The sequence below is a fragment of the Hoplias malabaricus genome, chromosome 16, assembly GCF_029633855.1.
Source record: "Hoplias malabaricus isolate fHopMal1 chromosome 16, fHopMal1.hap1, whole genome shotgun sequence".
Taxonomy (NCBI): Eukaryota; Metazoa; Chordata; class Actinopteri; order Characiformes; family Erythrinidae; genus Hoplias; species Hoplias malabaricus.
This window is the reverse complement of record NC_089815.1, coordinates 9,516,225-9,535,842: the sequence shown is the minus strand read 5'-3', so window position 1 is coordinate 9,535,842 and position 19,618 is coordinate 9,516,225. Positions and strand designations below refer to the sequence as shown.

The window sequence follows — 19,618 nt, the reverse complement described above, 5'->3', positions numbered from 1 at the left end:
CTTAGAGGCCCTCTGATGCGGTCATGGAGATTGCAGCACTTTATTGGCCAAAAGAAAGTCGAATAAACAGAGACTGAACACATACAGCTTCTCAGCTCTCTCACCCTCTCCAGAAGAGGTGCTGTAGATCCATAGAAATAGGCAAAATTATCTAAACAAGTTACTTTGACCATGAATATGTGAGCAACATGTGACCTCTGAATATTAAAATACTTGGAAGTGACCTTGAAACATTTCAAACTATGCAAGGTGGAATTTAAGATCTGGTCATTTTTGTCACACAAAAATGAAAAAAAAAAATTACCTTAAAAATGCTGAATATAACATTTTTCATATATTATAATAGCAATTATTTATAAATATATATAATACATGTGTATACACACGCACACACACACACACACACAGAGATGAGCAAGAAAGTTTTAGCTTAGCTAAAGACTAAACAAACAAATAAAGACACACTGTACCAGTTTTAATTCTCTCACTGTGCATCAGTGAACCATCATCAAGAAATGAAGTTGTTTGCTTATTTTAAAGCTGTTTTAGCTTGTTCACTTAGTTAACACTGGCTTACAACTTTACATTAGAGACCAGACCTGTGTTGTGGTGTAAAAAGCTGTGCTGTGGTGTCTGACAGGGTTAACTACGTCATCCAAACATCTCAAATAATGCCAGCCTTACATCACCGTCATAGACAAATTTTGTTTGGTCTAAGGTTGTCAGGATATTTGTTTTATGTCAGTGTTTTTCCCTCATTTTATGTTCCAATAAAATCAACTATATTTAATATTATAATAAGTTTTAGTCACGGCTCATGCAAACATCTAGCCTGCAAGATCCTCAGTTTTGCAATATCACAGTCTTTGACAAAAACTCATTGTCTTTAAATTAATCTTCAGACTTCCAGTGGATGTTTAGCATAAATTGATCATATTAGAACAAGTCTATTCTACTGTTTAGATTTCATAATGCTTTCAAGGATATATTTTACTATTTTCTCATGCTGATACAAAGCTAAGATTCATACTGTTTGTGAAAATAGTAAAATATAAACATTTGACAGAAATGACAGTATCTAATCTATCCAAACAGATATAACTATTTAATAAAATCACTTTTCTGGTTGCAAGTCTTTAATGCAAAGTGTCAAATGGGTATATAGGGAGTTATTTACTGAAGCCACAAAGTCTGGATCTAACCTTGTAGAGGAGCTGGTAAAAGTCCCAACAGTCCAATGAAACACTGTAAAGCCAGAACCCAATCCTGAGATACAAATTCAAGCAACAAACATGCGAAGTGTCAACCGTGGCTTGAGCTCCTCATGAAAAAAATCCTTTTTTTCTGACATATCTTTTTGGATGAAAGACAGATTTAGTCAAAACTGCAGAGGGAAAAAAAGCTGACATAAGTCCTTGAAAACTTCGAGGCCCAGGGTATGAACAAATCTGTAGTAATTAGAATCACAGACGTTACACACAATTGAAGAGTCAGGTGCCTCTGCTATCCCAGATAGAAAGTTTTCATGATCATAAAGTTCTGTGAGGTACAGACACAGTAAACAAGCAATAACGTATCTGCTACATTGTGGACATACAACAAATACAAATAAAAAACATGAAACCTTTCTCTGAGTTATTTATTTGTCTCTGTGACAACATATGATGCAGCCATCTGTTCATGTGAGGCATTCAAATTAAGCCCCATTAAAGAGTTCTCAAAGGAACTGTAGCAGCCTACAAATGAAAGCCTTTGATAAATATATTTAAGGCCCCACATTCAGGATTGAAGGAAATATGTCCAATTTCAGTAGCTGATCAAAAATGTAAGCTCCACTAGCCCTCCCTGTGGGCAGCAGCTGCAGGTGCTCACAAACACAGTCCAGTGGTTAACCATCTCCCTAGCTGTGTTCGCCACGCTCTATCACCATAGTCACAACCATCCTTTGCTAAACATCAGTCCGCGATCCCACTAATAAAAGCAAACTATATTACCCAATGGAAATTTCTTTGAAGTCTCTGCCACTGACACACAAGTAGAGGGAAAATAATTAAAGTACCACTGTGACATCTAAGTGGTAAAGTGAATAAAGAAGAACACAGGGGTGCGGTTCATGTAAAGCCAGTCTGGGACTGAAAATGCTTTGGCCTAATTGCACAGGCTCCGGTGGGGTTCGGTGTGTGTGCCGAGCTACTGCAATTCGTCAAAGCACACAAGAAGAAAATAAGACTTTTCATTCCAACACACTGTCAGTAAATGTATCTGAGGCATTCAGTCAGAATTCACCTGCTATTTGGTTCAAGGCACGGCTCTCAAATAAAAATGGAAATCTATACTAATCCTATTTAGAATTTTATAGAATAAGCAAGCACCAAGTCTGGGACTTTAACATTAACAGCAGTGGAGGCCCTAAATTAAAAAAAAAAAAAAAAACCCATTCATTCACACCGCTTTATGACATTTTGGTCATTATCATCTCCAATATGAAAGTTTGGGGGCTGGATATAATTGCCCTTGAAGCCCTTGTTATTTGGTACGCTTTTGTCAAACAGTGAAAAGTGGAGGTATGGTCAGCTTGAGTGACGGTGAGGGATTGCAGACTGTTTCATGTGGGCCAAGGGGGCTTGGCAAGTCCTGCAGCTGGGATCATGCTAGTATAGCTTTGGGATTAGGCACAAATGGAACCCAGATGAAAGCATAGATGCCTGCTCAATTGCAAGAGCCCTACACAAAATAGATTTACCTCCAAACTATCATTGATAATGGTAGGCAGCGAGTACCCAAAACAAAATAATCATTTTAAAATAAGAGCTGCATTTTAACTGGCAGGTGAGACAGTATCTTCCACAAGATAAGTGAGTGATAATTTGTTTTGAAGATTTTTGCAAATTTTAATGTCCCATCTAAAAGGCTAAAAACCAGCCAAACAAAGAAAAAGTACACTGTTTGTGATCAACCTGAAGTTGTTCATAAAATGCTCTAAAAACAATTATATTCATCTTTGTGGCTTGTAATTTTCTCCAGTTAATATTAAGCATTAGAGGTATGGATAAAAACACCTGATCCAATGGGCCAAAAATTGTGTGTGGGAAATGGGGGGGAGGGGGAAAAAACAACACAAAAGTAACAAGGCTAGATGTGTCACAGCATGACACATTTTAATATACGTACCCTCACAAATCAAGTGCAAAAAAAAAAAAAAAGATAAACAATGCATCTGGTTTATAATGCCTATGTTTGATTTCCTTCAGAACTGCAACAAAAAAAGCAGCCTGTCTTGACAACTTCTCAAAAAGCACAAGCAGAGTTCAAGAAATGTGCTTTTGATTATGTCCCGGTGGATATAGAATGGCAAAAAAAAGGGCTTGATTTATTTAGTGCTCTCTTCCAGTTCTGTTCAACGTGTTTCCACTGAGTACGTTGAGAAAGTATTTCATCTCTCCTCTAATGTTGGAATGGTCAAAGGACAGAAACACAGCAGAATTAACCTTTCAAGGGTCTGGGTCTCTCTGTGAGATCATAGTAATGCTGACTGATAGAAAAAGGCAGAAAATGGTAACAGTGTAGGGCAATATCAAATCCAAAATCTAATGAGACCTAAACATTTCTAGTTCCGGATTTGGACCTTAATATGACAGACTTGATGATTGATTTATTTCTACAAGTCATATAGGTCCATTTGTTAAATATATATACACCAAACCAGTCAAATCTGTTACGCAGAAATATAATAATAATGGAGTAATTTCATTTTCAATATTAAAAAATTTACTTACTTTCTGGAGTTCAGAACTGAATTTGCATGACCCCAGAAGCAAGAGGTGATTGGCACACAACTGCCCGGCATATGGTGCTGAGCTCAGAGCCTCAGACCAAGTATAATGCCACAGATGATTAATGCTCCCAATGGGGCAATTTCTCTACCAGGCTGTGTGCATCTTGGTTCTGCCACAACTGCAGTGACAGCATTAACAAAAACACTGCACTGCGAGTGTATACAGTATCCTGAGACTACATTTTTCTGTAAAATAATATAGAATTAATTTTTTATTTTTTATTTTTTTAAATCTGGTGCAGTCACATTCCTACAGCTTAACACACACACTTCATAAGGATGTGTAGAATAAACCGCAGCTGCAAGGACAAATGACGCAGTCTATATCTACCCTTGATGCTTCACTGCTTTGAGTGAGCCACGGTTTCACTCTTAAAACAATAAATCAGAATGTTTGTTGCTTACTAAAGATGGGAAGTACATGATTAAATACCACTATATATTTTCCAAACTTAAAACCTTGACTAAAAGCCAGTATCAGTAATTATCTGGTTTTATATGCTTTAAAATATCTAGGCTTTGAAGTTGTTTTAAATGAGGAGTAATATTTTCATCTATTAATTGATGACAAATCCCATCTCGCCAGTTGCAGCATGAAACTACTAGAGCGCTGGATTGGTCATTCCCTTTATTTTTATATATATAGACCACTAACATGTTTAACAACTTAACACACATGGGAACTTTTAACACTTCGACATTAAGGAAAAAAAAATTAATTTACTGGTCATTCCTAAAATTAAAAACTTATAAAAGTTTCTTAAACAGTTTACAACTCTTTTACACATAGACTATTCTCAAAATGTAAATTTATAAAAGCCATCATGTGAAGTATTCCTTTTCCTTCCCTCTTGGTCTTTTCCGTTAAGTGTTAGGAGAGAAATTTAATATTAACATTGTGCAGCCTTACGTGTCATCAGTTTTATAAAATCTAGGTTTAAATCTCAATCACTGATATTTAATATCTCATTTACTGGTTAAACATTTATCAGACTTAATTACACCAGGTTTATCTACCTGTTGTCCTCAAGAGTCACACTACAGGGTGGTAAGGATTTCTCAGCAACGCTTGCTTGGTACTTGCATCAAAATCTATATATATTTAAAAACTTACATTTTATAGATAGAGCATCAGTTGCAAGCTGACTTACCACAACTGGAGGATTGTTCCACTGCTCATATGTGCGGGCTGCATAGGGGTAAATGCGATCATTGATGATCTGAAGGGTGGTCAAACCAATAGCCTTCATAGAGCGAAAATATGCTTCCCAAAACCATCGAGCCTGCACAGCAACAAAGAGCACAACATTCAGAATTAGCCTCATGTGAATAGCAACACAGATCATTTCCATAGACAGCAAAAAAGACCATATATATATTTAAAAAAATCTAAAACATTGGGATAGAGAGCTAGGTAGTGGCCCCTTACTCTGGATGTATACTACATCCCCAGAATAGTACTTGTGCCTTTATGACCCACAACACACTTTCAAAGGCAATGTCAGCCATTAAAATCTCATGACATGACAGCATGGACCATTCTGGATTGTTACAAGCTCTTCAGCCCATCAGTCTTTCAGCCTTTTCAGTTGAAGTGGCACAAGCTCAGCTCTGCACTGTGACCAGGACAAGAGCTCAAGTGCAAAGGTCAAGCTACAAGACTTCTTGCCATTCCCAAGACTAATGTCTCAATAGTTCAATGCTGGCCATGTATGTCGTATACTATGACAAATATTATCTACTGATGCAATGCAACAACATCATAACAATATGATGTAAGGAATTTGCCTTTAAAAATATAATTGATACAACTGTTTCTGATTATTTAAATCAGTCACACATCAAGCACTGAGCTGAGTATTACTTGGTTTTCTGCCAAAAGGTAAAATTTTACCTTAATAATAAAATATGTTGGTTTTTTATATGACTTACATGTACAAGTAATTTTTTATATGACTTATTTGTATACATTTAAGAAGCATACAGAACTAAGCAATATTACTTCACAGTTAAATGTGTCCCATGTTAGCAAGACAGCAAAATTAAGAGATGCATAAAAGTTAACAATTTGTTAATTTGATGATGTGCAAGTAAGTTCAATTGCTAAATCACGTGTTAAATTTATTTTATTGAATGCATATTCAATTATATTCTTATATAAAGTAAGTGATGAAAAATTCTGGAAAATAGCAATGCTATATTTACGGCCAACTCATTTCACTGAATTCCACAGCTTTATCTCCTAACACAAAGACTCAGAATTTGTAGATCAATATTAAATGACTACGAAAAAAAATAGGGTATCCCTAGCAACCTAAAACTTTCATATTCATAAAAATTTCTAACATAGTATTTTAATGAAGTCCAGTTCTCAAATAATTCAAAATTACTTCCCTGAAATTGTCTCTCATTAATGGGTCATGTGTACTGACCCATTAACAAATTCAAAGTCCCTCTGCGAAGAAAGAGGAGTCCATAAGAGTGAATTACCCATGAAACTGTGTTATCTCCTGCTAGGAGATTCCACGCCAGTGCCCTAGCTCCATCATCATGACAAATCCTATGTGACCCTATACTGCTTAGATGTGGTTGAAGGTTTAGACTCATGACCCAAACAGTATCAAAGTGTGTCCAACTTGGCGAGCCGCACATGAAAAGGACAAAGCAATTGAGTACATTCAGTTACTGAGCTTGCAAAACAAGCAATACAGTTCTTTTCATCTAATGGTGAATACTCAGAATTTTTAAAAAGCTGGTAGCGAGAGTAATAACTCTTCAGAAAACTTTTGATAAAGTGGAGTCCTGTGGTGTGAGGTTAAGGTCAATGGTATTCTTTCTGCCCACAGGTTCCTTTCGTCGTTGAGCAGATCGTTTTATTGACTGGCATGTTTGTTGTCATATGGTCTACAGAGAGCTTCAAGCAGCACATTAGGGGAGCACTCTCTCCTCTCCCCTCAACAGCCTCCACAGGCCTGGCCCTTAAACGCTTAAGAAATACAACAACACAAAAACAGCTTTTCTTTTTATGGAGAAGGGAAGAGGATTCAAAAAGACTTTCTGATCCCAGGGGGAGCGCAGCCGCCCATAAATCAGCCTGTGATGAAAGTTTCCTTTCCGACCGGGAGGAGGTAGAGAGAAAACCGCACCCACTAAGCCTCAAACCCGCCCCATTCAAACGCCAGCAAAAAATTTTATGAGGGAAGAGAGTGAGTATTGCATGAGAAGGCAGAGAACTGACTGCTCTCCTGTCATAGTCACAGACACATAAAAATTCTCAAAAGCACCTTATGGCTCTTCTTCATAACTACAAGAGGTGTTCAATATATTCTTGGTATCAATATAATTTAAAAATCCTGTAGATAATTTTATAATGGTTATAGGAAGTGACATTTTGAGGGTATCACAAGAAAGCATCAGCGCCCTTTTTTTTTTTTACTCATGTTGTAGCAATTGCTATTAAAACTAAACAACTGTAAGCTGGTAAAAATTGAGCATCACACTGTGCATAACTGTGGATTCCAAGAAATTAGTGATCTACTCTACAGCCTAGACTTACCCCTGAGTGATTTTTACCTGCTCCCAAATTTGAAGAAACATATTCAAACAGATGAATGGACCTTCCATACCTTTATAGAGAACTTCTTGAACACACTTCTTATAAAGGCATTAAATAAAGTCAGATATTTAGTGCTTGATATACTGATGATTGATGTGAACAATCTCAGCAAAACATTACATACCATCATATTAAACAATATATTAGGCATTAGACGGAAATGATCGTTTTTATTATTGTTAAAGAAACACCTCTACATAATCTTTACAATATTAAGGCATTAATACATATACCAAAGTATTGTTCAAAACATTATCAGCCAAAATCCTATTTTATGGGTAAGGCATTTTTAAAATCAAAACTTATGTCATAGGAAAAAAATGCAAGCCAACACCCCAGGAATATCAGTGCGAGAAAGTCATTTCTGTCTGTCCTGCATGCCCCCTGCACATTTCAGCTAATGCACATGCATAGGTTCATGCAGAATTACTGCAGCACAGCACACAATGCTTGGATTGACTCTGACTCTAACCCCTCCCTAATGAAGCGCGTATGTGTTCTATTCTAAAGGGCTGACCTAAACAAGGCTCTAGGAAATCTCTCTTCAACACACTTTGTAGAACATGGCTGAGAAGCCAATCTGGACCGCTGTTAACATTCAGCATCTGTTTAACACTTAGCTAACAAATTGTTTAACTTAAATCAATGCTGCCTCCTCAAAAGCAAAAACAAGGTGGTTTTCCTGCTATAAATGCATATTGCTACTGCTTACAGAGGCAAGCTCTTTTCTTTTTCACCACAATTACAACATCACAAGCAGCAGTGCAACCATCTTAAAAAGTGGAAGATCACTCAGGGCACCACAAATTACAGTCAACAAAAGGGGACCAGACCACACATCTTAAAAACAGCACATTTACAGAGTGATCATGTGTGCAATAGTCCTAGGAAATATGCAACCTTTAAGCAAAGGACCATGACACACACACTGGTGACTTTCCTTGAAGAATTAAACACTGGCCATCACTAAGCTAGCAGAAATGAGCAATTGCACCCTCTGTCGGTAAAAAAAAAAAGAAACAACACAATTCATCCTTAAAGCCACCATACGTTTGTTCAAAGTATTTAGCAGTAAATAAATAAATAAAGTAATTTGAACTAGGCTTGTCTGAAGATACAAGGTTATGTCCAACTATAACCAGAATGATTTCTGTTATGTTGTGGCACTGATGGTGGTAAGTAGACTGAAGAGAGTGAACTAAAAATGCAGGATGCAAAGGGTGGTATGATGAATTATAGCTGAGAGTATTACAACACACCATAATCCTTAAATAATTTGAGTCTCTGTGGGTGTAGAATCTTGGTGCAGCTACACAGTAAGGTATTCAAGCACTAAAAGATCATAAAACCTCTTAATAAAAAGAATGGTGAGCCCATTTATATTCACAATGTCGAGGCAACTATTGTCTAACAATTACTGAATAAACATATTTGTTTTCTTTCTCTTTTGGCAGTCTAATTGATGGGCTAATTTACATTCACTTGTTGTGAATAGATTGGCAACCGGCATAAACATTTTAAAAAATGCACAGCGTGGTTAACCACTTGTTTTGATAAACATATATTAGAGGTTGTCAGGATTGCCTTTTTATCAAAATTAAGCACAGTAGAAAAACAAATATTCTAAGAAAATCAAAAGCACATACTTAAAAGTATATTATCTTTGGCACTAGCCGGTCTGTCTAACCATATTATTTTCACAATAGAGCTAACACTCCATTGAGGCAGACACATTTTCAAGGAGCACAGAGAGGAATGTTAGTGCAGCAGACTAGAGGTCATGACTCCTTTACCCTTACCTTCACACTGTATTAAACTTGAGATGACAGCTTGCACTTTAGTCAGTGAGGCCAACAAAACTGTGCTTTAAATTTCAACAGCATTTGGCACTGGTTAGGAACTGTTACACTGACAATTAGTTTTGGTGGGTTTATGTAAATGCAAAAGGCATGCCTTACTCATTCTGCTGAGTGCACACAAACTTTTTGTTAAATGGTGCTTTCCTTCTAGTTGAGGGTGATCACTTTTCTACACATAAAGGATTAAATGCAACAACAAAAAATCAGGGCATTCCTATTCTCTTACCTGTCTTTGCATCTCCTCCACTTGTCTGTGAGGAATACTTTTTAAGATTGTATACATCTCTGGCAGTTTCTCTTCTGGAATGACCACTGAAGCCCTAAATATACAAATTAAATAAAATAGATAAAAAAAAAAAAAAGTATTAGAGTTTTGCCTAGAAACAAAACTGTAGGCAACGTACGCCCATTTGAAAGTGAGGCATGCCAGTATACAAGAGAGAGCGAGAGAGAGAGAGAGAGAGAAAATAGAACATTGCCGCTATTCTGTGAAAAACACTGTGTCCATTCCATCTCTACTTGGTACTTATACCTTTTCCAGTCCAGCACCTCAGAGAAGGGGAGAATATAGGAGTCTGCCATAATGACAGGAACACAACCTGCCTGGAGAACATCACTCAAAGTGGCTTGTCCAAGTCGAGCTCCACGCAGAACCACACAGAAAGATGACTCCTACATCACATTGAACAGGGAGACATTAACAGCTCAGTAATAACCACATCTATTACATTACATTTACACAATTAATAAGCAGATGGAAAGTAAATAGTAAGAAGTTTGTGATCAGATTGATCAGACTGCAGCTGTGTCTTGACTGTGGAGGGTGCTCTTGCAGCACAGGGCCTCTTCTCCTCCCCCTGCAGGCCCTTTCCCCAATAGAACATCTCCCAGATGTGCTGCTGTACCCAGCCTACATGATAAGCATGCTTCCTGTCTAGACGGGGCTGGACAGGAGATGTGCACTATGGACAGCCACAGCTATTACTTCAGTTTCTACTAAGAGATAAATGTGCTGGGGGTGGAAAAGATCAACACTAAACCACACATATCATATCAGGTTTTATCCAGCATCACCAATTCAACTAAAATAGGAAACACTATATTGGAACAGAAAACAGAATGAGGGCAAAGACTCAAGAATAAAAAAATGCCATGTGAATAACTGTAAATCTGGTTACATGTTCTCTGAAAAGCCAAATGAAGCATTGCTTTATTAATTTATCAGGTATGGCCTGACCCTCACCTGCAGAATCTGAGGGTAGTCGTACACTTGGCCCTTGTAGCATCGTTTCCTAACTGTAGCCAGGCCCTGAGACAAGTTACTGCACTTATCTAGAAGGAGCAGGGCCTCTCCATTTTCTTCTTTCAATCTCTCCAGTTCTATGCGGTACTCTCGATGGATGGCCGTCTGAGAGGACAAAATAAAGTAGCGTCTGGGCCTGAAAACAAGCACAGGAGGCCATGATGACTCAGCTCTGCTCTAAATGATTAATGAATACAGCGAGCGAATAAAACATGTCACTTTGGGCCAAACTCACCCTGGCTGTTTTTCAGGAAGGTCAACCTCTGCTGACAATGGGCTGTACACAGGGATGCTGACATCATAGCCTTGTCTATAAGTCCATGTAGAGAAACCTCCCCCAGCTAGCAGAGCTCTGCGCGACAATCATATCAGCTATTACTGCTGACAAAGAAATTCCATAAGAGCATACTACATTTCTTACTTCTGGCATTTGCAGCAAAATGTGAAAAAAAAAACATTCTTATAATATTCCGTAGTAAAAGGAAACATAGCTTTTATTCCTACTCAATTATCACATACTCATAAAATGCAAACGAACATGCACTGTACTGCAGCACACTGCAAATATGGACATGCAGAGTAGACTGTCTTTTTATCTACCCACACACATGCACACACACCAGCAGCTGGTTCTGATGAGGCCACACGCCAAATGGAGCACAGCTGGATGAGCCCAGGAAATTCCCTACAGCTCCAGATAAGTGTTCATCGTTTCAGGGCTTTCTAGTACATAAAACTCACCTTTTCCTCCCAAAACGAGACAATGACCAAGGAAAAGACTGAGAAATATGCATGATGTAGCAGCTAATACCAGGAGATTAGGTATGTCTCCTCTAGAGACATAAGAGCTGTCCCCTTTCCTGGTTGCTCTTAGCTGTACATTTGAACTCTGTAAGTTATATATTCAAGCCATTGTATATATTTCCAAGGAAAACATATTGAATTAAACTATCCAGTGTCATAAAACAAAACATTCAGCTTAGGCTCAAACTTAGCAGAAGATAATAACATCATGTGAACTTCTGTTTGAAAATCACTGCCTGAACACAATGTGAAAATGAACCTGATATATTATAAAAATACATATTAACTATTTTATTCTTACAGCTTTGTAATTTTAATAAACGTAACTAAAGTTCCCCATCTGTACCATAAATTTACATTGAACGGTCGAAAAAAAGATGACATCAAGTAATTGCTTCCCTCTAGTGGCCTTTTCTCTATGGCACAAATAAAAATCAGGTTATGTAAAAGCAACGAAAATGGTCTTAAAGGAGCTGCAAAATAAAAAGGACACCAGAAATTTAACAACACTAAGATAAAGAGCTAAAAACATTTGGAAAAAATGTAACCTATTCATATCTAGGTTGAAAGCAGAGCATGCACCAATGTAGAAATGATCGATTACTGTCCTACACTTCTCCGCTGCACCATTCCTCTCACTCTCTGAAATGCCACTTCTGAATATTGCTTCCAAAATGCTTCCTCAATTTAAAATGCTAAATAAAAAAAATAAAAAAAACAAACACCAGAACCCACCTGTCTCTGGGCACGTCCAAGGCGGTGTTGTAATCTGGAGGTCCTCCTGGTAACATGTTAAAGAGTAAGTGATTCATCCCTTTGTCCCACCTGAAAAAAAAGACAAAGATGTTGATACGAGTTCTACAAATCCTAACCAAAATTCGTTTTAAGGTGTGTTTAGAGTGTAAGATAATGTAATAAACTGTTGTGGAAATATTCTTTCAAATTAAATAAGGTCTTATAAAATGGCATGTGACAGGCTTCACTACAGCATGTCACAGCCTGTGTAAAGAGCCTATAAAATAAAAGCCTATAGAAAATTTGGTCCAAAATCTAACTGCAATATTATTATATTATAATGCGATGTAATACTTTTCTATAAGCAACAAGCAAGCAGTTGCTTGGAATGATGCAACTAAAATATGCTCATTTTCTAAGTACCTTTACTCTATAGTCTGTCTGCAGTAAATATGAGTTCAGCCTCACAATGTAATTTAGCAAGCTGTCCTTAGACACAGGAAAGTTGGTGTGGACAAGGCGTATTCATTAACAAATAATGAGCACATAAGGCAGTGATGTGAACAGAATTATGTTGTGTACCTGGGTAACATGGCAAGAGCCTGAGCAGTTTCCCGAATGCGTAAAGAATTCTGGTTCAGCACATCAACTGAAGGGACAAGCAGGCACGCACGTGTAACATCATCTGTGTAAAAGTCACTGTCTGAGATGGCACTGAGCAGGTCATTGTACTCCCGAGACAGACCAGTACTGCTGATCGGCACTCCAACCTCATCTACAAACCGTTGGAGAGGATAGATGTAAACCTGGGCACAAAAATTCAATGTTTAAAATTAACAAGCATTATATTCAAAACATCAGATGAAAAAATCTTTCATTTTACTCATTGTTCACTCATGGACAATTATTGTCAGAAAACAACAGAACAAACTTTAAAAATGTGTATCAGAATTGCTGTAATCTCACTTTTATCCGGTTTTTAGGGTTGTAGCCACAGCGGTAAACATCAAAACAGGTGTGCATTCGACAGCTGAGGTCTCCTCGTTCAGGAATAGGGCTTGAAACAAGTAGCTTGACCAGTGGTGCATCGTGGACACTGCGACGGTCAAGAGTCCATTCTGGGGAAGACTCGATGGAGTGAGGCCAGAACTGGAACATCCCAGTCGCAATTAACCCCAGCAACACCACAGAGAAGAGTGTGATGTAGTAGATGCGGTGCTTGGTTTTCATGCGTGGGATCAGAGCAGGGCCGCGAGAGCTGTATTTCACTGAGGCACACATAATGAGGCCAAAGCCCTGAAAATAATATGGACATGGCACAAATTACAACTGTCAGACAATAATGGATAGCACAAATGCAATAATAAAAATGGCAGTATTAATTACAGGACATTAACTGTAATTCCTCATTTTTTATATAGTTTTTGCACAATTATTTGGTTAAGATTCCATAAACGACATTTAAAGTTGTGTGATGCGAAATGTGCATAATACACAAACTTAGGGCCAGACTCTAAAAGCTCCCCCACAAAGATTACAAATCCACTGTCTGATGCCTCAGGCACAGGTTTAGAACAAATCTGACAGCTGTTTTTTATTATATGAAAGGCACCACTCTAAAGGCATGTTGGAAAAGCAGCATTTCACACTAAACATTACAAACAATTATATAGCAAATCTGCATCATATTGGTTTTTTGTTTAATTAAATCTTTTTCTCAGTTTGTTACAAAATTTATTTTCTGTATTTATAAACTATAAATACATTTTCTACTGAGAATTTTCATACTTCACTCTGCTAAAATTGATCATCACCGCAGGTTTCTAATGAAGATAGAAACAGATCTAAAACATAACACCATATAACACCCCTTTCACTCTGTCTTTCCGAAGGTCGGGACCCCCCACAGAGCAGGTATAATTTGGATTGTGGATCAATCTCAGCGCTGCAGTGACACTGATATGGCGGTAGTGTGTTAGTGTGTGTTGCTTAGATATAACTGGATGACACACATCTGTGTGGCTAGACATGTAAAAACATCTCAGTATCTGAAAACAGACCCAAAACTCAAAACGTCCAGTGAACACTTATAAAAGACTAGAGAATCGCTAACACAAACTGTGCAGCAACAAATGAGCTACTGTCTTTGACTGTGCATTACAAGGTGGACCAACAGGATAGATGTGTCTAATACAGAGAACAGTAAGTACAACTCCAGCAACACAGCTGTGTCTGATCCATTTGTGGCAGTGCAACACACACTACCACACCATCACCAACAAGACTGTCAACAGTGATGAGAAACTTTCACTGCACAGATAATACTCTGGGAGATCTTGACCATTTGAAGAACAGAGTGAAAAGGGGATTGCAAATTCAACTGATTACAGTGCGTACTTAATAAAAGTGCATGTAGCTATATATTATGTTAAGATACAAACAATGAATGTAGAAACAAGAAGGTCATATTAAAGATATAGCTGATAGGTGTAGTTTAGTCTTGTAACAAAAAGAGCCAGTTTAGTTTCATGTACAAATTATTAAATAAATGTAAATACATTTTGATAGATTCGTACACTTAAAAATAATACAGGCTACGAGACAAATGACGCTTAATGACCCGTTAACTCCGGTAAATTTGGTTTCATATTCGCATATTCAGATTTCTTTCTTCAATAGCTAAGGGAACAGGTGCTTGCATATCAGGACAGCAAAAACCTATTACATTAATAAATTATATACATTTTAAAAATAAATAGGACTTTTGAAACTTCAGACATAAAATTTCATATTCAGGTATTGGAGACCATAGAAATTTCAAATGCTCATCATACCATACTTTACCATTTTAGGAGAAAACCACTGAGCTAGCCACAGGCACATATTCGCGTATTAACGTTACCACGCGTTTCATTTTTATGTATTTAAAACGAGGAGTTGTCTCTAACATTGTAGCCAGGATGATAAGACTATTTTAAATGAATAGAGAAAGGCTGATATACATAAAATACGCCCTATCCTTAGTCGAATCTAGCAGCTAGCTTAGCAAAGGCAAACCTTATCCTTTCCTGCTAGCGCTATAGTTGTTGCCGAGAGGGAGGCATCTAGATTTGGAGATTAAATTACGAGCAAATTTACTCGTTTACTTTCTTTGGTAACTCTCTTGCTACGTATCATGGTCACGGGCATAATATACATAAACTAATCCCTTTATGATAGCTATGTATGGTAGCTAGCCTTTCCCAACTGTCTTCACCATTAGCTCAACGGCTAGCGCTCGTCTACGAAAACAAACTTAGCTTACCGTGCCTTCGTCCGGTTACTGCAGTTTTACAGACCTGAAAACTACTTCATATTGTTCCGATAGAATAAAAGACAGACTTTTTACTGTCAATGTGTTTTTCCTTTCATCACTTCCAAACCAATCCGTGGACGTCAATGTAAATAACCGCTGCTTAGAGAGGAGATAAATCTCAGACCCAAAATCTCCTCCTCCTCAGAGCTGAAGGGAAAGGTTTGTGTCGCCATCTGCTGTATCGGTTGCCATTTTCCATTTGATTTTCTTAAGGTTTTTTGACACCTATAAATTCATATACTTTAAAGGTGCATTAAGCCACATCATTTTATTTCTAACTAGTATATATACATAGTAAAATATAACGTTTCTACATTCATATAAATAACAACATAATAAAATAATTATTTTAGCAATGGCATCAGAGCAAGTGCATTCTGTGCCTGAGAAAAACATATTTGGACAACTCTCTCTGTTGCCAATTTGGCTGATGGATAGCACCTTTATTAATGCAGTACTGCATTAGTTTGTTTTTAAATGCATGGCCTGTGGCAGCCAGGTAAGTGAGTTACAACGAGGCAGAAAAGCACACCAGTGAAATAAGCAAACACACCTTGAAGGTGCACTCATTGCTGACACCAGATGCTTGGGAGAATGAGCATAAGAGCAAAATTCCCAGTACCAACAATCAACTATGAAGTTCTAAAACTCCACAGGACAGACAGAAACTATAAGTATGAGCATGGACACAGGTTGCAAAAAGTCAGGTTGTGGCAAATTCCGGTTCTCATATGATTCTGTTTGTTTATGATATGATTAATCTGAAGTGTCAACCACAGGGTAGCAGGTCCTGACTCTTGGGTGGTGTTAGTTGATCAGTTGTCTGTGATAAAATTGTCCACGGGTATGAGTGTGAGTGAATCGTTGAGTGTGTGGTGCCTGCGATGCACTGGCACTCTATCCAGAGTGTACTCCTGCTCCAGGCCCACCGTGACCCTGATCAAAATGAAGCATTGACAAAAGCATTTCATATAAAATTTTGTGTGTTAAAGACCACATTCTATAATTGGAATGCTGTTTCATGGTTAATGCAATATAACATTAGGACAAATTAAATATTTATATTTTAAATATAAAGTTTGACAATAATAAATAGCCTTGACTATGATATGTATTGGTTATTTGGAAGACCCTCTTCACATCAGTTCTTACTATTGATGTTTTTTCAAAAAAATAGGTTAAGAGGAATAATTTAGCAATTAAGAGAAATATTCAATTATTTCAAGATGTCAAAGGACAGTACATTATTTAATCAAGACAAATACAGGGATGAATGTAACTGAAGAGCAAGCAGCATAATTTTTTTAGTGAATGAAAATTGTTAAGATGTCATGGAACTTTCATTTTTAATACCAATCAAAGCCATGTATAGGTACTATGGATACTAGTACAAATGCGTACAGATCTTTGCTAAAATCACATAAAATATGCACTATTACAAATACACATCACATCACAATACAGTTGTTGCCAGCCTCTAAGAACAGGCACACACACATATACACACTTGTGCACACACACATAAACAATCATTGTGGTAATCATTGTGGCTCTAATGTGGGTGTAAAGGAGATAAAATATGTACATTATTTCTGTACAAATGAATTAATGTTTGTCTATAAATATTTGTCCAAATATCAGTGCAAGATCTCCCTCCATTCAGGTTAAAAGGCTGTAAACAGATGCAGCCAGTGTAGCGAATCTTCCTTTTTCTTGTCTGTATTGTTTTCCATTCTGCGCTCTGGTACCTCAAAGTTCCAGCTGTGAAGTACAATTTGGTCACTGTTGGCAATTCCAACTCAAAAACACAATGATGACACATATATACAGTTGTTTCTTCTTCTTTTTTTTTAAGTAATTCCCTTTTAAAACGTCCTTCTATACAGCAGGAATGGATTACTGTATCCCCCGGAACAAACACATAGCAAACACCATCGCAAAGAGCTGAGGAGAAAGAAAACAAGGACAGAAAAGGAAATTAGGAACTTAGTGAATTATAGTTTAGCTGGCACAGTTTGAATTGATTTATTCTCTTAAAATGAAAGATGATTCCAAATGTATATGCACTGATTTATATACGCTTTTTCTTAATTTTTCTGTCATTTCTGTCCAGATGGGAGTGGGCAGCAGAATGACAGTGCCCGGATTCCAGACTGATACAATGGACATTCAACATGACAGTCATGAAAATGTTACAGAAACTCACTGAATATATGCCAAGGTAGAACAAACAGTATTGACAGTTTACAGTGGCCTGTACCAATATACTTCAACATTTTTTCCTTTATTTTAAAACTACTTTGTGGCCTTCTGTCTGGCTCCATTATTGTCCACCAGGTGGCAGAAGTGCACAATAAATTGCAGCAGCTTCATTAAATGCAACTACCACTGTGAGTTTGCTAGTTGCCATGTAGTGTGTACAGAGCACTACCATTTATATTTCGGTAATAAAGTCAAATTTGTAATCTTACTTCAATGGTAAGCACCACAATAGCTAGGGCCCCAGCCATATAGATGTAGGTCTCAAAGTAGTCCACCACTGCTGAATAACAGCCCTGTTTCAAAAGAGTGTGTTTATCAGTATCACAAGCAGAGTAGCTTTAACCAGTGCACAATTCTTTACTTTTGGCAGGCCATACCATAATGACCTCATTCTGCATGTCTATCGCATAACCACATAGGAGTCAAGAAATAATACAGGCAGAGTAAGCCTTAGAGTATTACCAGCAAATACTAAATCATGAGCTAATTTGTTAATAATTTGTAGCATATTATTTTCTGTAAGTAGACAAACTTTTAAATATTAACTGATGAAATGCCAAAAATATCCAAACATTTTTTAGCAGTTTTTTCATCATCATATACTTAAGACAGATGTGTAGAACTGAACCAGATACACTGATTAACTGTGTGACACACTGGAATGAAATGAATGTAATAAACCCCAGCTTCTGTTGTTAAAATATGGTTATATGCAGTCATCAAGACTTTCCCTAAAGTTCAGAATGATATATTTTCAGAGGACATCTATTTGTATTATATATTTTCTCTATTCCTGAACAAATGTGAAGCATGTGTTGAAGCATTCATTTTTATTGCCACAGTTGCCCGTGTAGTTTGCTTACCTTATTGTGGAAGGGCTTGGTGCCCACGAGACACTCCTCTTTGTTCATTAATAAATCGTTCCTCTGGCAACAGACCTCGGGCACTACTATGCTGGGGTTGAGTTTTCTGAAGAGGCTGTCCATATTAAAGTCTTCAGCGCCATTTACTCCACAACATTCAAACTGCAGGATGGCCAATAAAAGAACACAATCATCAGCCCTTGAGCTCTGGTTATTTGATAGCAACACAAATCGCATAATTGAAATTGGCATTAGGAATAGTTTAGCATACTGTGTTCATGATGGTATTCCAAGTGGCAGTAAAGACATCCGTGCTGTTCCTGCCTTGGTAATATGTTTTCAGCTCACTGGTGAAGTAATTTCTGGTAAGCTTTTGATGCACAAGAAGACATAGTCAGGGAGGACAGAAGCAGTGCAAGTACTTTACCACATTTAATGCAGATGATACTCACATGCTCCCGGAAAATGAAGGCCAAAATCGCAGCACCGAGCTCTGCCAGGAATATGATAAGGATAAGCAGGAAGAACTGTGCAAAAAAAGGAAGAAGTGTCAACCACTCAGCATTTCACACTCTGATACAGCAGTCGTATCTTAAAATGTTTTTGCTTCAGTTCTGGTCTATGTGCTATTTCAGTTCATATGTTGCAATGATGAGAAATTTACTCACAAACAGTAGCAGGCATTTATTTTCCCGTATTGCTCCACAGCAGCCCAGGAAGCCAAGCAGAAAGAGCATGCTACCCATAGCCAGGATCACATAGACACCAGTGAAGAGCAGCGGATTTGCAGCTACAATCTCTCTGAAACCTGTAGGATCCACCAACACCCAGATACCCACTCCGAGCAGAAACGCACCTCCAAGCTAAAAGAGAGCATAGATTTATTACTGTAGCTAAGAGTTGAACTTATATCTTTAAAAACAGCTTTATCTTGAGTTTTAAAAATATATTGCATGTGACAAGAGGTGTAAGAACTCACAAAATGA

General features: G+C 37.5%; 2 protein-coding genes and 1 long non-coding RNA gene across 6 annotated transcripts in view; 1 reads left to right on the top strand and 2 right to left on the bottom strand.

The window, feature by feature from the left end:
* ext2 (exostosin glycosyltransferase 2) overlaps nt 1–15,659 on the bottom strand; it is a 27,213-nt gene extending 11,554 nt beyond the window's left edge. The window contains exons 1-9 of the mRNA XM_066647474.1: nt 15,457–15,659; nt 13,119–13,448; nt 12,735–12,958; nt 12,153–12,242; nt 10,849–10,965; nt 10,554–10,749; nt 9,843–9,982; nt 9,537–9,630; nt 4,987–5,118 (exon numbers count right to left, since the gene is read on the bottom strand). Coding sequence (XP_066503571.1) covers nt 4,987–5,118; nt 9,537–9,630; nt 9,843–9,982; nt 10,554–10,749; nt 10,849–10,965; nt 12,153–12,242; nt 12,735–12,958; nt 13,119–13,433 — 1,308 coding nt within the window. The 5' untranslated portion in view covers nt 13,434–13,448; nt 15,457–15,659. The remainder of the gene's footprint in view (nt 1–4,986; nt 5,119–9,536; nt 9,631–9,842; nt 9,983–10,553; nt 10,750–10,848; nt 10,966–12,152; nt 12,243–12,734; nt 12,959–13,118; nt 13,449–15,456) is intronic.
* On the top strand, nt 14,411–19,618 carry LOC136671687 (uncharacterized). 3 transcript variants are annotated; one of them, XR_010795736.1, is made up of 3 exons: nt 14,411–14,541; nt 17,621–17,728; nt 19,341–19,618. It is a non-coding gene; the product is annotated as an uncharacterized lncRNA (long non-coding RNA). The 3 variants fall into 3 exon arrangements; XR_010795735.1 differs by lacking the exon at nt 14,411–14,541 and adding an exon at nt 15,529–15,666; XR_010795737.1 differs by lacking the exon at nt 14,411–14,541 and adding an exon at nt 16,077–16,181.
* The window catches only part of tspan18a (tetraspanin 18a), a 28,093-nt gene continuing 25,227 nt past the window's right edge, over nt 16,753–19,618 (bottom strand). For both annotated transcript variants that reach the window (XM_066647475.1, XM_066647476.1), the window contains exons 4-9: nt 19,301–19,495; nt 19,085–19,159; nt 18,904–19,002; nt 18,633–18,794; nt 17,979–18,062; nt 16,753–17,451 (exon numbers count right to left, since the gene is read on the bottom strand). In XM_066647475.1, the coding sequence (XP_066503572.1) occupies nt 17,404–17,451; nt 17,979–18,062; nt 18,633–18,794; nt 18,904–19,002; nt 19,085–19,159; nt 19,301–19,495 (663 nt within the window). In that variant the 3' untranslated portion in view covers nt 16,753–17,403. The remainder of the gene's footprint in view (nt 17,452–17,978; nt 18,063–18,632; nt 18,795–18,903; nt 19,003–19,084; nt 19,160–19,300; nt 19,496–19,618) is intronic.